The sequence below is a fragment of the Mastomys coucha genome, unplaced genomic scaffold, assembly GCF_008632895.1.
Source record: "Mastomys coucha isolate ucsf_1 unplaced genomic scaffold, UCSF_Mcou_1 pScaffold6, whole genome shotgun sequence".
Taxonomy (NCBI): Eukaryota; Metazoa; Chordata; class Mammalia; order Rodentia; family Muridae; genus Mastomys; species Mastomys coucha.
The window spans coordinates 23,183,372-23,196,189 of NW_022196912.1; the positions used below are offsets into that span (position 1 = coordinate 23,183,372).

General features: G+C 48.0%; 1 protein-coding gene across 7 annotated transcripts in view; it reads right to left on the minus strand.

Moving 5' to 3' along the window:
* Window positions 1–12,818, minus strand: part of Plb1 (phospholipase B1) — a 142,834-nt gene that overhangs the window by 44,518 nt on the left and 85,498 nt on the right. For 5 of the 7 annotated variants that reach the window (XM_031356220.1, XM_031356217.1, XM_031356219.1 and 2 more), the window contains 12 exons: window positions 11,772–11,823; window positions 10,230–10,310; window positions 7,627–7,692; window positions 7,277–7,377; window positions 4,933–5,014; window positions 4,471–4,575; window positions 4,282–4,377; window positions 4,073–4,144; window positions 3,033–3,071; window positions 2,571–2,631; window positions 1,305–1,363; window positions 307–380 (listed from right to left, as the gene is read on the minus strand). In XM_031356220.1, coding sequence (XP_031212080.1) covers window positions 307–380; window positions 1,305–1,363; window positions 2,571–2,631; window positions 3,033–3,071; window positions 4,073–4,144; window positions 4,282–4,377; window positions 4,471–4,575; window positions 4,933–5,014; window positions 7,277–7,377; window positions 7,627–7,692; window positions 10,230–10,310; window positions 11,772–11,823 — 888 coding nt within the window. Of the gene's footprint in view, window positions 1–306; window positions 381–1,304; window positions 1,364–2,570; window positions 2,632–3,032; window positions 3,072–4,072; window positions 4,145–4,281; window positions 4,378–4,470; window positions 4,576–4,932; window positions 5,015–7,276; window positions 7,378–7,626; window positions 7,693–10,229; window positions 10,311–11,771; window positions 11,824–12,818 lie in introns of those variants that run through there. The other 2 variants (XM_031356221.1, XM_031356223.1) reach the window with 2 other exon arrangements.

Sequence of the window (12,818 nt, forward strand, 5' to 3'; positions counted from 1 at the left end):
AAATATCTTCTCCATTCAGTCAATGTTCACAGTTTGCAGAAATGTTTAGCTGTCCCTCTGAAAGCCTCTTTTAGACCTGGTCCTTGCTCTTTGGAATTTGTGCATCTATAGGAGTTAAACCCAGGCAGTGCATACTAGCAACCCAGGAGCTGGGATGTAGACATAGGCAGGTCAGACACTCAGGGTCATCCTCCCTTACTTAGAGAGTTCAAGGACAACCAAGATTCTCTGAGACCCTGGCAACAAAACCAAAAAGGTAACAAAACAAACAAGCCCTTGGAAGAGGAGATGAAAGGTCAGCATTACCTATAGGACAGTCCTCGGTACTGTGTGGAGATGTCATTGAGGTCACCTTCTTGGGAGCTGATTCCGTTGCCAGCCTTTGAGAACATCAAATGGCACAGGAAAACCAACAAGTCAGAGAGAAAGTGGGGGCTGTGGCCCCAGTGCCCTCAGGGTAGCAAGAACAGTATTAAGATTGGGAGCAAAGGGCCTAGTCTGTGACTCTCCCTCCCCCACTTCCCAGCTTTGCCTTCCCTTGCTATGGCTGCCCAGTTACAGAACTGATGATACGCATGTCTTTCCACGGGAGAGGCTTGGAGCCTCTGGGATCACAGTTGTAAAGACTAGAAGACTCTCAACTGATTTACAAATGGGAGTGAAATCGACAATATTGACAATGTGAATACCACACAGGTCTTTATGGACATGGGACAAAGTGTTAGGCTGCAGCCACTGTGGTGGAGAGATTTCCAATAAAATCCCTCATTTCTGTTTTTTCCCCTTAGAACCAACCTCCAGGAAGGCATTTATAAAGCCCTGGCTGTACTGCCAGAAGGTGGAGCCCTGGGTTGGAGCATAGCCCAGTGTTAAAAGTAAAGAGCAGAGCCTTATCCACCATGGAAGAATAGCTACCTGTGTTTTATCTGAAGGAAACAGAGAGGGGTCCGTGCAGATAAAAAGGGAAGGAGAATAGCATCCACAAGGGCATTGTTTGGAGAACTTTGAGTCAAAATGACATACTTTTGCATATGTCAAAAAGTGCTGTTGGGTGTTCAAAAATTCTGCCAACTGAGAATATTCAGTTTATTTCTGAAAATACTTTTTCCTGCACACCTACTTGACAAAGCAGTTATAAAAAAAAAATCACATTGTTGCCATTTTCTTGGATGGATAGAGTTAGGGCAGAAGAGTAGGAGATGACAGAAGACAGGAGTACAGACTTTGAAGTTAGGAGGGCAGACTTGGAACTGGCCCCACTATACCACGGCCCACTTGCACCCCCAGGGCTCAAAAGTCCTTACAGTCAGAGAATCTCCCAAAGCTGCCACAACTTGGATGTCTGCAGGTCTCAGGGCATGCACTGAAAGACAAGCAGACATGCTTGAGTCTGGGAAGAGAGCTGAGAGTATAGTCTACTGCTTTTGCTTCATGCCAACACCAGAAACAAGACTGCATGTGTGTTTAGACCATGCAGAACCAGGGAACCCAAACTGTGTTGGCAGAATTTTCACAAAAGTTTCCTATAAGAGACACAAACAATTCTTAGGCTTGTGTCAGGCTGGAAGACAGAGAAACAGATGCTAGAAATGTAAGACCCAAAGTAGGGATGGAGAAGATGAGGCAGAATTCTGCTTTAGTGCTGGTGATCGTGTGGGGAGAAGTGGTTGGTGGCCTAAGTGCCCAACCAGACAGGTATAGGCTTACATACGGGCCACTTAGAGCTGGGTTTTAGATTTCCACATGAATCTAAGGCGTAGTCATGGCAGGCCTTTCCCTAATTTCAAGTCCTTTTTTGAAGAGTCCAGAGAACTTTCTAGACCCTTCCACAGGCAGAGATTGAGGACACATTTCCATAGAGCCATCCATTTCATGGAACTCCCTGGTCTCGTTCACCTCCAGACTTTACCACCTTGCAGGACTGGGCCAACCCTGGGCAAGCAAGTTCCTGTGTCTTGTCTGTGCCCCTGCACAGATCTTGAGAAGATCTTAAAACTAAGAGGATTGGAAAGAGCTCCTGGCACAGATGCTCTGGGGGCTTGCCAGGCATGATGCTGCCAAAGTTGAACAAATAGTTCACCCAGGATAGGAAGCAAACACTGGTCAGAACTGTGTTGAGTGGCTATCTTATGAAGCCTTAGCAGATTACTCAGTGGTATGTAAACCTTTGTAGAGGGGTGCTGGATCTTGGTGGGTCACAGGGGCTGTGGTAATCTCAAAGAAAATGGCCCCTATAGGCCTACAGAGAGTGGCACTATTAGGGGGTATGGCCTTATGGAGGATGTGTATCATTTTGGGGGGGAGGTGCGGGGGGGAGCTTTAAGGTCTCTGAAACTCAAACCAGGCCCAGTGTGGCATTTTCTTCTTGTTACATGCTGATCCAGATGTAGAACTCTCAGCTCCTTCTCCAGTGCCATGTCTGCCTGCCCACTGCCATGTTTCCTGCCATGATGATAATGGACTAAACTTCTGAACTGTAAGTCAGTCCTAATGAATTGTTTTCCTAAGAGTTGCTGTGGTCATGGTGTCTCGTCACAGCAAAAGAAATCTTAACTAAGACAGGGGCTTACCTGAGGTTGGTGGTGAGGCAGAAGGGGCTGTCTCCTTGCATAACATACTGGTTCCATAACCCTAAATACAAAGAGCCAATCCTGGAATCTTAGGATTACGTAGGCAGCAGAAAAGCTAGATGGGTACCACACTCAGCAGAGGCCTGGGTTCTATTCCTGGGGAGGGGTCTCCAGGGACACTGAATAACAGCCAGGCTGAGATGTTATAATTCTGACCTCTCTTTCATCCAAGGCAAGACTCAGGACCATAACAAATGACCCACCCCACCCTCTGCCTTCTCCTTCAGCTGTGTAAGGCTAGGTTGATTCTGCTCTCCCCCATAGAAGGTGCGGGTGGAGAGATGGTTTTAGAAAAGGGAATGAACCCTCGGTTTTCTTTCCGGAACTCTTACCCAACTTCCCATCGGCAGAAGCTGCCCACCCCATTGCCCAGGGAGCCAAAGAGAAGCCATAGATACATACCGTGTTGCTGTTCTTTGTAGTGCTCAGAAATGGCATGGTCTGTGGGAAGAGGCGAGTAAGCGATGGAAGGAGTCACACCAGCCTAGCTTCCTCAGGGCCACAGTCAGAGCTTAGACCCTTCCTAAAAGGCTGACCACCCTGTGCTCCTGCCTAGGATGCATCTGGGTCTTCTCTGCAACATGAACCAAGCCCCGGGACTCAGATTTAACTCTTAAGTAGCTGCCAGGAATGGGTGCATATTGTTTCTCGCACTTAGCCTATTGGTTAAGGGTGTTGGGCCTTGTTTCTCCATCCTACCCCTTCCCAACAGCTCCCCTATCACCCCCAGGTGCCTGCCATCTGACACCTACTTTGCCCTATAGCAGCCTGAGTTCCTTTTTACTTAAGTAAGAAAAAGCAGGTCCCCCTCAACCCCCAACTTCTTCCTCACGTAAGCCCTGGTCCAGTAGTTCCCAGTGAGAATCCTGGGACCCTTTGGGGGACCCAGAGGCATTCTGGGTTGTGAGGCTGCAGCTATAAAACTCTAAGAATCTGACATTTTGTGAGTGGAATTGGGATCCTACTCTGTTGATGGTGAAGATCTGTTTTCCTAACTCCAGCATCCATCTGAATACCCTGCCTGCCTCCACTTTCCATCCAAGCATGCATCACTCTGATGCTTGGTCTCTTGCTCTTCCCAGCTGGTCATGAGCCAAGGGTTACATAGAAACAGGTTATCCCTCTGGCTCATTTGTCCTAGAAAATATCCTGTCCTTTCCATAAGAGCCACCACATCACTCCTGCCTGCCCAAAAGAGGGTTAGCCTGTCTAGACTTGTGTTGACATCCTTGCCATTCAGAGATGAGGAAAACAATAGAGGATTCAACTCACTGTGGGTCAACTATTCCTCTCTGTTTAACCAAAGGGGGTGATTTGGATTGTCAACCTGGAATATGGATGGGGTGGGTGGGTGGGCAGAGAGGAGCTGAGATGAAGGCATGGGCTGACTGGGCAGAGGAGATGCTATACTCAGAGGGTGTTGTCAGGAGAGCCCACTCTACCTGGTTCGGACACATGATAGGGGCCTTGATTTCAACATTATGATGTTTTGTCTTGTGGCCCACAGGTTCCAGCTAAACACAAAAAGCAAGAAGACAGGGAATGAGTAATAGGCAGACCAAGTGCATGGGTCAAGATGCTAGGGGGATAGGGAGGAAGGGAGATGCAGGCAGCTGGACCAGAGGGAGGATTCTTATCCTACAGCTCTTACCATGTTCTTCCAGAGGGCAATGGCTGAACTGGCATGAGTCTTGACATCAAAGTGGAAACAGTCAGGGGCAAAGAAAGAGCGGTCAGGTAAGCCTTCCTAGTCACCAGGCAGAAAGGGGCACAGATGTCAGAAAACTCAGCTGCTCACCCGCTGGGGGCTCCCCTGATCCTCAATGCATCATTTCTTTACCGGGGTCCGTGGCATGGCCACATTTTCAAAGAAGGGCTGGACAACCACAGTGAAATCATCCCTGGTGTCATATCGTCCGCTCTCAATCAGCTTTTCAGTTCCTTTCTGCAGGAGGAGATGGAGACAAGGGTTGGAATAGTTGGGAAACCACAGTGAAACCGGTCTCGAGTCTTACAACCTACTTTTAACCAACCCTCGAGTTCCTTCTGAAGGGAGGAGGAGGAGGAGATAGGGGAAGGTGGGGTTCAGTGAAGTGTGTTCTGTGATCTCATACTGAAGCTTCATTCAAAGAAGCTGCTCTCTGGCCCCAGTCATCCTTGAATGTGTTTCTGTTGGCACAGTCCTCAGTAGTCACCACTCCCTCAACCAAGGACAAGTTGCTTAGTTATCATCCACTGACTCTGCTTCAGGCCTGCAGACCTCTGAGAGTCCTGTACAGTGGCAAAACCTCTCTGGGCTTACCTGATACTGCCTGTTCCTTTCAACAAGGCTGGCAAGCTCTGTCGAGTTATTACCAATGTTCAGGACACAGGGACACAGGTTCCTGCCAACAAAACCAAAGAGCCCCCAGCCCGAGGTCATCATCCTGAATGAGCTCTGGCCCGAGACTCTGTGTATTTTTTTTGTAAGTTGAAGGATATTAGGAATCTGAGTCTGGATCAAAGGATGCCACAGGGGGAAAAATACGTCTATGGCCTGAATTTGCTCTTGGAAATAAGACCTTCCTCCTGATGTCTGTAGGAGTGATTTTTATGGAGCTGAGTCACCCAAAGGTTGTGTGAAGATGTGCAGAGAGATACACCCTGCTCCTAAGAAGCAGTAATTGCTAGTATATGCTACATGTTAATGGTGCCAAGCACCGTGTATTAATATGTTTAAGTCTCTTAGTCATCCCAGAAGTTTTTACTGTCCCCCTTTTACAGGTAAGCAATCTGAAGATGGCACACTCTGTGAGCCTAGTTATGTTGGTGGCTAAGGAAGAGGATCATGAATTTGAAGCCAGTCTGGACAGCTGAGCAAGATACTATCTCAACATAGAAAATAAAGGGGCTTGGGGACTGCCTACCTACCATGCATAAAAACTTGGGTTCTATCCCCAATATTTAAAAACTGGGTTTGGGTGGTCTCTGCCTGTAATCCTAGGACTCTGATAGGTAGAGGCAGGAGGATCAAAAGTGTAGGTGTAGGTCATTCTCAGCCCTAGGACACGTTTGTAGCCAGCCTGGGATACACAAGACTCTCCCATTTAAAAAAAAAAGACAAAAGAAAAAAAAAGGGCCAGACATCTAGTTCAGAGATAGCAGACTTTCCTAGCACATGCAAGGTCCTGATTTTACAGAGGACATCATTGAGAGGAGATGACCAAGTTTTAGTGGTTAAATAACTTTCTCAAGGTCACACAGCCATATTGACGCTGGTGGGAGCTGGGACTTGAACTCTTAGTCACTGAATTAAATGGCTTTGTCAGTCTGCAACTCTACTCTGGTTTGTCCAGATCTGGCAAATCTGGACTTCCGCCCCCAGGGGATAAGGTGATAATAGCCCAGGTGGATCTGTGTAGATGGAATAGCATAGAGGAAGCTTGGCCACCGAGACAGAAAGGCAGAGATGTAGAGAGGGTAGTCTCAAGACAAGGAAGCTCTTGATCTTATCAACACCGACACTCTCATCTTCAGATGCACTTGGCAAGAGAATTCTCCAAACTGGTTTTAGTGGCCTTCAAATCTCTGCAGTGGCCTGTAGTGGGAGGCTTTGGGGGGCATCTATTTTGAAGTGGAATGAATACACTGAACCCCCCATGTGTCCCAGTGACTGGAGAAAGTGGGATCCAGTAGATGAGTCAGCGTTGAAAATAGCATGCCTGACACCAGCCCTGGCAGGCGGCCTATGTCTTCTCACATTATCCTGAGCCTTTTCTAGGGAGCCTGTGCAGTCTGCCCTACTCCTCTAGGGAAGATTTGGCATAGTTCTCCAGGGATCAGCCAGTATACCTCCTTCATTTCCAAGAACAAGGCTGGCCCTTATGAATTATTCATTCAGTTCATCTGCAAGCAGCCCCCGAGCCCCTATGCTGTGTTGGTAGTGACCCAGTGCTCACAGGCTGTGGAGGATAATCACCACACTGAGGTAACTAATGACCACGTGGTATGCCCAGGAACATGGTGAGGGCTAGAGGGCAGGGGAGAAAGGTTTGCACAGCCACCATGACCAGTTAGGTCCTCCTTCCAAAGGTCATAGACTTGTCTGGTGCTAGAGAGGAACCCCATCTTTGGTTGGTTATGGAGGCTGAGAGTTGATGCCACCAGCCTCCTGGGAGCACCCTTCTAAGGATCAGAATGCTCTGTTCTCTGAGAGAAGATTCACCCCTAGATCTTGCCAATTCTAATCTCACATCTACAGAGTAACAGTAGCCCTGGGTTTGTGTTTGTCCCACCGGGAGCACACACATGCCATTCAGAAATACTGTCTGTTCTGGGGACCAGTCTCCGGGAGATGGTCACTATGTTCTGAATGCTGTGGGCTGAGTGATCCTATTCTAAATACCCTCTGTTCTCTGATGAAGGGGTCATGTGGCTGACTCAGAGCAGCAGGCAGAGATTCCTTATGAGCTCTCTCAGAGAGATTGCTGAGGTCTATACTGATGTTTACAGAAGATAACCTGAGATGTCTGTCCCCCAGGGAGACCTTTTCAGGTTAAAATATGGGGTGGTTCTAACCATCCTTATGCTCTACACTGGGGGGTTCCTAAAATAATCTGCCAAAGTCCATAGTCCTTTCAGGAACATGGGTGAAGTTGCCACCAGACCTGAGGATCATCCGTGGGCATCCGATTGAAGGTTGATTGTACAGTTCTCTCAAGGGGGTGATCTCAATCGCCTTTACCATGTTCACAAAGGCCCGGGGAACCTGCAGAAACAGAATCAGTCACCAAGATGATGTGCTAAGATGGGATTCTCACTTCTCACATGGGGGTTGGAGCTCAGAGCTTGTGACTTCCTTCTGGCCCCACCCACTTCCTTTCTCTCTTAGAGGATGCTAGAGCATGCATGCAGGCTTCTGCCAAGTAGCTCTCAGAACTGCTGGGAGGCCTCTGAGGTCACAAGATGACAGCTCTAATGGAGCAACTCAGAGGCTTGTGTGGTCTAACCTCCATACCTCTGCATGGAGGATGTCCAGGGCCGCCTTGATGTTGTCTACGAAGTTTTGGGGAGAAAAGCGAGCCTGTGGGCAGAGGAAGAATCTCATGAGCCCCACGCATCACCCCACCTCCTCCCTATAAGCAAGATTGCTTTCTAGCTTGGCTTCTTCTCTTTCTATATTTTAATCAGAGTTGGCAATATTGAAACAGAAGGCTAATCTTTGGGGGCCCTAGCTACAATGCTTGCACTCATCATGACCCCCAGGAAAGAGTCTTTCCTTTTGCCTAGAGCCAGGGAAAACTCTGAGTTGATTTTGTATTGAGCCTTAGCTATCCCGTATAGCTCCTCTGAAACAGGGCTACTGAAGTGGATGACCTCAAGATCTGCACTGTAAATAGTCTCTGGTTCTGTGACCTCTGCCCTCTTCTGTGTCTCAGGTGCTCCAATCACTTCTAAGTGCCTCAAGGGTGCATGAGGCTACGAGCGAGTTTATGGAGCCTTCAAACAGAAATACACTTTGGTTTTTCTTATCTGTGGTTTTAGAAATGTGTGTGTGTGTGTGAGAGAGAGAGAGAGAGAGAGAGAGAGAGAGAGAGAGAGAGAGAGAGAGAGAGAGAGAGAGAGAGAGAAAGAGGAGGAGGAAGAGGAGGAGGAAGAGGAGGAGAAAGAGGAGGAGGAGGAGGGGAGAGGAGAGGAAGGGAGGAAGGGGATGGATGTATACAGATGACATCCATGTATATGTATATGGAGTCCAGAAGTTCACATCAGATGTCTTCCTCAGTGGCTACTCCCCTCATTTTTTGGGCCAGGGTCTTCTACTAAATTTGGAGGTTTATCTGTTCAGCTAGACTGCATTGGCTAGCAAACCCCAGGAATACTTCTATCTCTCCCAAGCACGGTGTGTGCACACACAAGCACACTGGGGTTATAGGTATTCGGGGGCATAGCACACTGGGTTACCAGTGCGCACACACACAAGCACACTGGGTTACAGGTGTGCACTGACACAGCTGGCTTCTTATGTGGGTGATAGGAAATTCATCCTCAGGTCTTCATGCTTGACTAGGCCTTCATCCCAAGCCCCATTTTCAGAGCATTGAAAAAAATTAGTGGAACCCCTTCTCTGGGTGAAGTGCATCCAAGAACCCCGCCTTACAACAGGTTAAAGCAGTGTCCCACAGGAAGCTGGGAGGGGGGCCAAGGTTTCAAAGCTTCCCCTGTCCCCAGAAGCCTGACAGTTTTCCTGTGAGATCTTTAAATCTCAGCTTTAAAGTTACTAGCTCTATGATTCTGATATCAGGAAAGTTATTGTAAGGGTTTGGGGACAGGTCATCCTCTGGGCACGAGCTCACTTCCCTCTGCCTTACTCTGTTAGTCCCTCACTCCCTGTGGTAGTTTGTATATGCTCAGCCCAGGGAGTGGCACTATTAGAAGGTATGGCCTTGTTGGAGTAGGTGTGTCACTGTGGGTGTGGGCTTTAATACCCTCATCCTAGCTGCCTGGAAGCCAGTATTCTGCTAGCCGCCTTAGGTAGAAGAGGTAGAACTCTCAGTTCCTCCCGAACCACGCCTGCCTGGATGCTGCCATGCTTGATGATAATGCACTGAACCTCTGAACCTGTAAGCCAGCCCCAATTCAATGTTGTAAGAGTCGCCTTGGGCTGGGCGGTGGTGGCGCACACCTTTAGTCCCAGCACTCAGGAGGAAGAGGCAGGCAGATTTCTGAGTTCAAGGCCAGCCTGGTTTACGAAGTGAGTTCCAGGATAGCTAGGACTATACAGATAAACCCTGCCTCGAAAAACAAAACAAAAAACAAACAAACAAAAAAGTTGCCTTGGTCATGGCGTCTGCTCACTCACAGCAGTAAAACTCTCACCAAGACACTCCCTGCCCAACACATGCCCAGCTGGCAGGTCTCCCACATTATGTGCTGAGAACCCTCTTGCTCTCCACATGCCACAACTACTTTGATTTCGGAGGTACTTATTTATGAATCATCAGAACCCAATGGTGGTGGTGTCTCTCCTGTGCTATGAGGAGTTGCTTGTTGCTGGTCCCTGGCTAAGGGAAACCCCACAAACAGAGTTTGTGTCTTGTTTGCCCCTGCTCACCTCCGGGCACAGCATATAGCTCAGGTGTGGGTGTGAGACTCACAGGGATCTCCTACAGAGGGACTTGGGAATCCAGGAAGAATGCACGTGCCAGCCATAGAGGAACACCATTGTGGGTTTCCCATTAGCCCCAAGAGGTGTAGACCTGAATCTTGCCTAATCACTTTCTGGGAAGTCACTTTCTTTAGAGAGGCACAAAGGTGTAACTGGCAAGGCCGGTAAGTACTGCAGAAAGGAACCAACCAGCAGCTAGCTAGAAAGACAAGCAAGTCTTTCCAGATAACACAAGGTTTATCTAGTACTCTAGACTGATGTGATCAGGCTCCCTCAGTAGGGAACTTCATCAGGACCAATCTTCCCGGTGAATGTCCTCTAGGTCTTAAGGTTAATGAATCCCCAGTTGGATCCATGCCAAGCCATGTACAGAGTCCTGGCCTAGCTGTGCTGTTCCAGGACCCAGTGGCCAACTGTGTTCTTTTTCCTGGGGGGGAGGGGCCACGAAGACTTACCACGTCATTGCAGGAACCGCAGAGGTCATTGCCCCCTATGAACACAGTGATTATCTTCCAGTCTTTCTGAAAGTTTATTGTCTGAAATGAGTAGAAATAAATAGGGTTAGGTAGGGAACTCTTGTAGAGGCAGTTCCCCACATGTTATAGAGTACAAACTGGCTTTTGGCACAGTTGGACACAGGTCTGTCTCCAACCACCTTGGTAGGAGGAGCTCGTTTGAATTTGGTGTGGGAGATAGGGAATTAGGTCCCGGCCCTGGGAAGGGAAGGTTGTTCTAGAGCCTTCTAGAAATCTGGAGTTCTAAACTGCTTTACAGAAGAAGGGGCATCTTCCATGAAGAGGGAACTTTCCTAACCCATGGGTTAAAGGTACCTGCAGAAAAGCCCAGCTGGGACTGGGCATGGTAGTGCACAACATTATCCCTGGCTCTACCAATGCAGAGGCAGGAAATTCTCTGAGTTCAAAGCTGGCCTGGTCTACAGAGAGAGTTCCAGGACATCCAGAGCTCCAGAGCTCCACAGAGAAACCCTGTCTCCAAAATCTCAAGCATGGAAGAGAGAGAGAGAGAGAGAGAGAGAGAGAGAGAGAGAGAGAGAGAGAGAGAGAGAGAGAGAGAGAGAGAGAGAGAGAGAGAGAGAGAGGAAGACAGATTCCAGTTGGAGTGGCAGGTCAGAGCAAGATAGAGAGATTCCATGAGTTTGTCACTTCTAGAACCTCCTGCAAGAGAGATCTAGAGAAGTGTTTGAAGTCATTGGGTTGCATGGAAGGACGTGGGAATACGAATTCCACATACCATGGTCAAGGGTGGGTGTGATGTTCACTACCTCTTACATTGTCTCTCTGGCCTTTGCTTTCAATGAGTGTGAAAGACAGAGGCAGGGGTGGGAGTGGGGTTGCATATCAGATCATAAAAGCCTGACATCAGGCATAGACATATTCTGAAATGTTCTAATAATGAATTTTGGGGTGGTGGTGGTGCACCACATCACATAAAAATAACCAGGCATGACCCAGTGTTTTTGTTATTTTATTCCCTGGATACTACCTACCAAACCAGGTCTGCACTGAGCCTGTACTTTGATCTTTTATCTGAGAGAGGATCTCATACTATTTTGTAGAATCCAGCTTAAACACCTGTTTACTTTCTGAATCCCCCAATCAGGGGTTCAGTCCCCATTATGCCCACTTCTACTCTGTGCACAACTCTTTACAAAATGTGAGTCAACTGCTTCATAATCTTGCTTCTCCATGTTTGTCTCCTGGAAGACATGTTTATAAGCTCCTGGAAGATAAGGACTGTGTTGTATCTTCCTTCTGTGTCTACAGCCCTGGGCTTGACTGGCCATACATGTTTACTCTGTACACTGGCTATACAGAGAATGGGGATTCTATCTGCAAAGAAAGGAAGAGCGGTGCAGAGGCTCGGATTCTGCTAGAAACCTGGCCTGAGTCCTTTGCCCCCCTCACCCAGCTGCTGACTTCTCTACGTCTATGGTTTATCCTGCTGTTCCTAGGGGTCCTCATTGTTCCCAGACTCACCGTGTCTGCCTTCATCAGGTTCACCAGTGTTCTGGCCTGGGCAGTTAAGCCACTGTGGGAACACACAGTAAGGAGATGAATGAGAATCAAAGTCTAGAATGTCAATGTAGCAGAGAGGGAAACGATTGGCAATCGACTTGGGAGAGAAAGGTTAGGGCGGCACTGAAGACCCACCATACACACTCCATCCCTGCTTGGGTTTCTCTGGGGAGGGTGGGGATTGCTTGAGAGGGATAAAGGCCTGCAGTTTGAGGGGTTGACTCTCAGCGGATTTATTTTCACATTGGTATAGTTAATGATAAACTTTTGGTTTCTCTTCCAAGCCAGACTTGTTCAAAGCAAATGAGTAGCTATATATTTATTTTATGTCATGTGCCACTCAGCTTATGCCCACATGAACAGATGTCATGGTCCATCTAGCCCCCCACAAAAGGTGACGTCAGTTTAAAATGACTACAGAGCTGGGGCTATGTTCAGTGGTAGAGTGCTTGCTTAGTACGAACAAGGCGCTAGGCTCAGTATTTATACTGTAAAGCGAAGGCAGTAACTTAAGGACCAACCTGCTCATGGAAAGTCATCATGGGTACAAACAGGATCCAAGCAGCCCCTTGGATCAGAGCTGCTGTTCTGCTAGATAACAAGGGTTTGAATGCCAGGTCTACCCATGACCACTTTGGAGACCTTTACTTTATAAACTCAGGACTTTCCTTTGTAAAATAAAGCAGTGGCCATGCCTTCTTCATGGAATTGAGAGAGTCAGATGAGGGTCATGTGAAGGCCTTAGTGCCTACCACAAGGCTAGCATCCTTAGAATGATTTCTATTGTCACTGTCACCATCCACAAAGTTCCCTGGCACCATGCTAAACATAGCTATCTACTACTAAGCCCAGTTGCTCTGATCTGGCTAGAACGCCGGGTATTAGATACCTGGTAAGGTAACCCTGAGTCATTCACTTAACCTGATTCTCACCTGTGGACTGGAGGTTGCCAGAGCAACCCCTCTTTCTTTGGACCAGGGTTTAGAATGCATGTTCCATGGCTCAGGG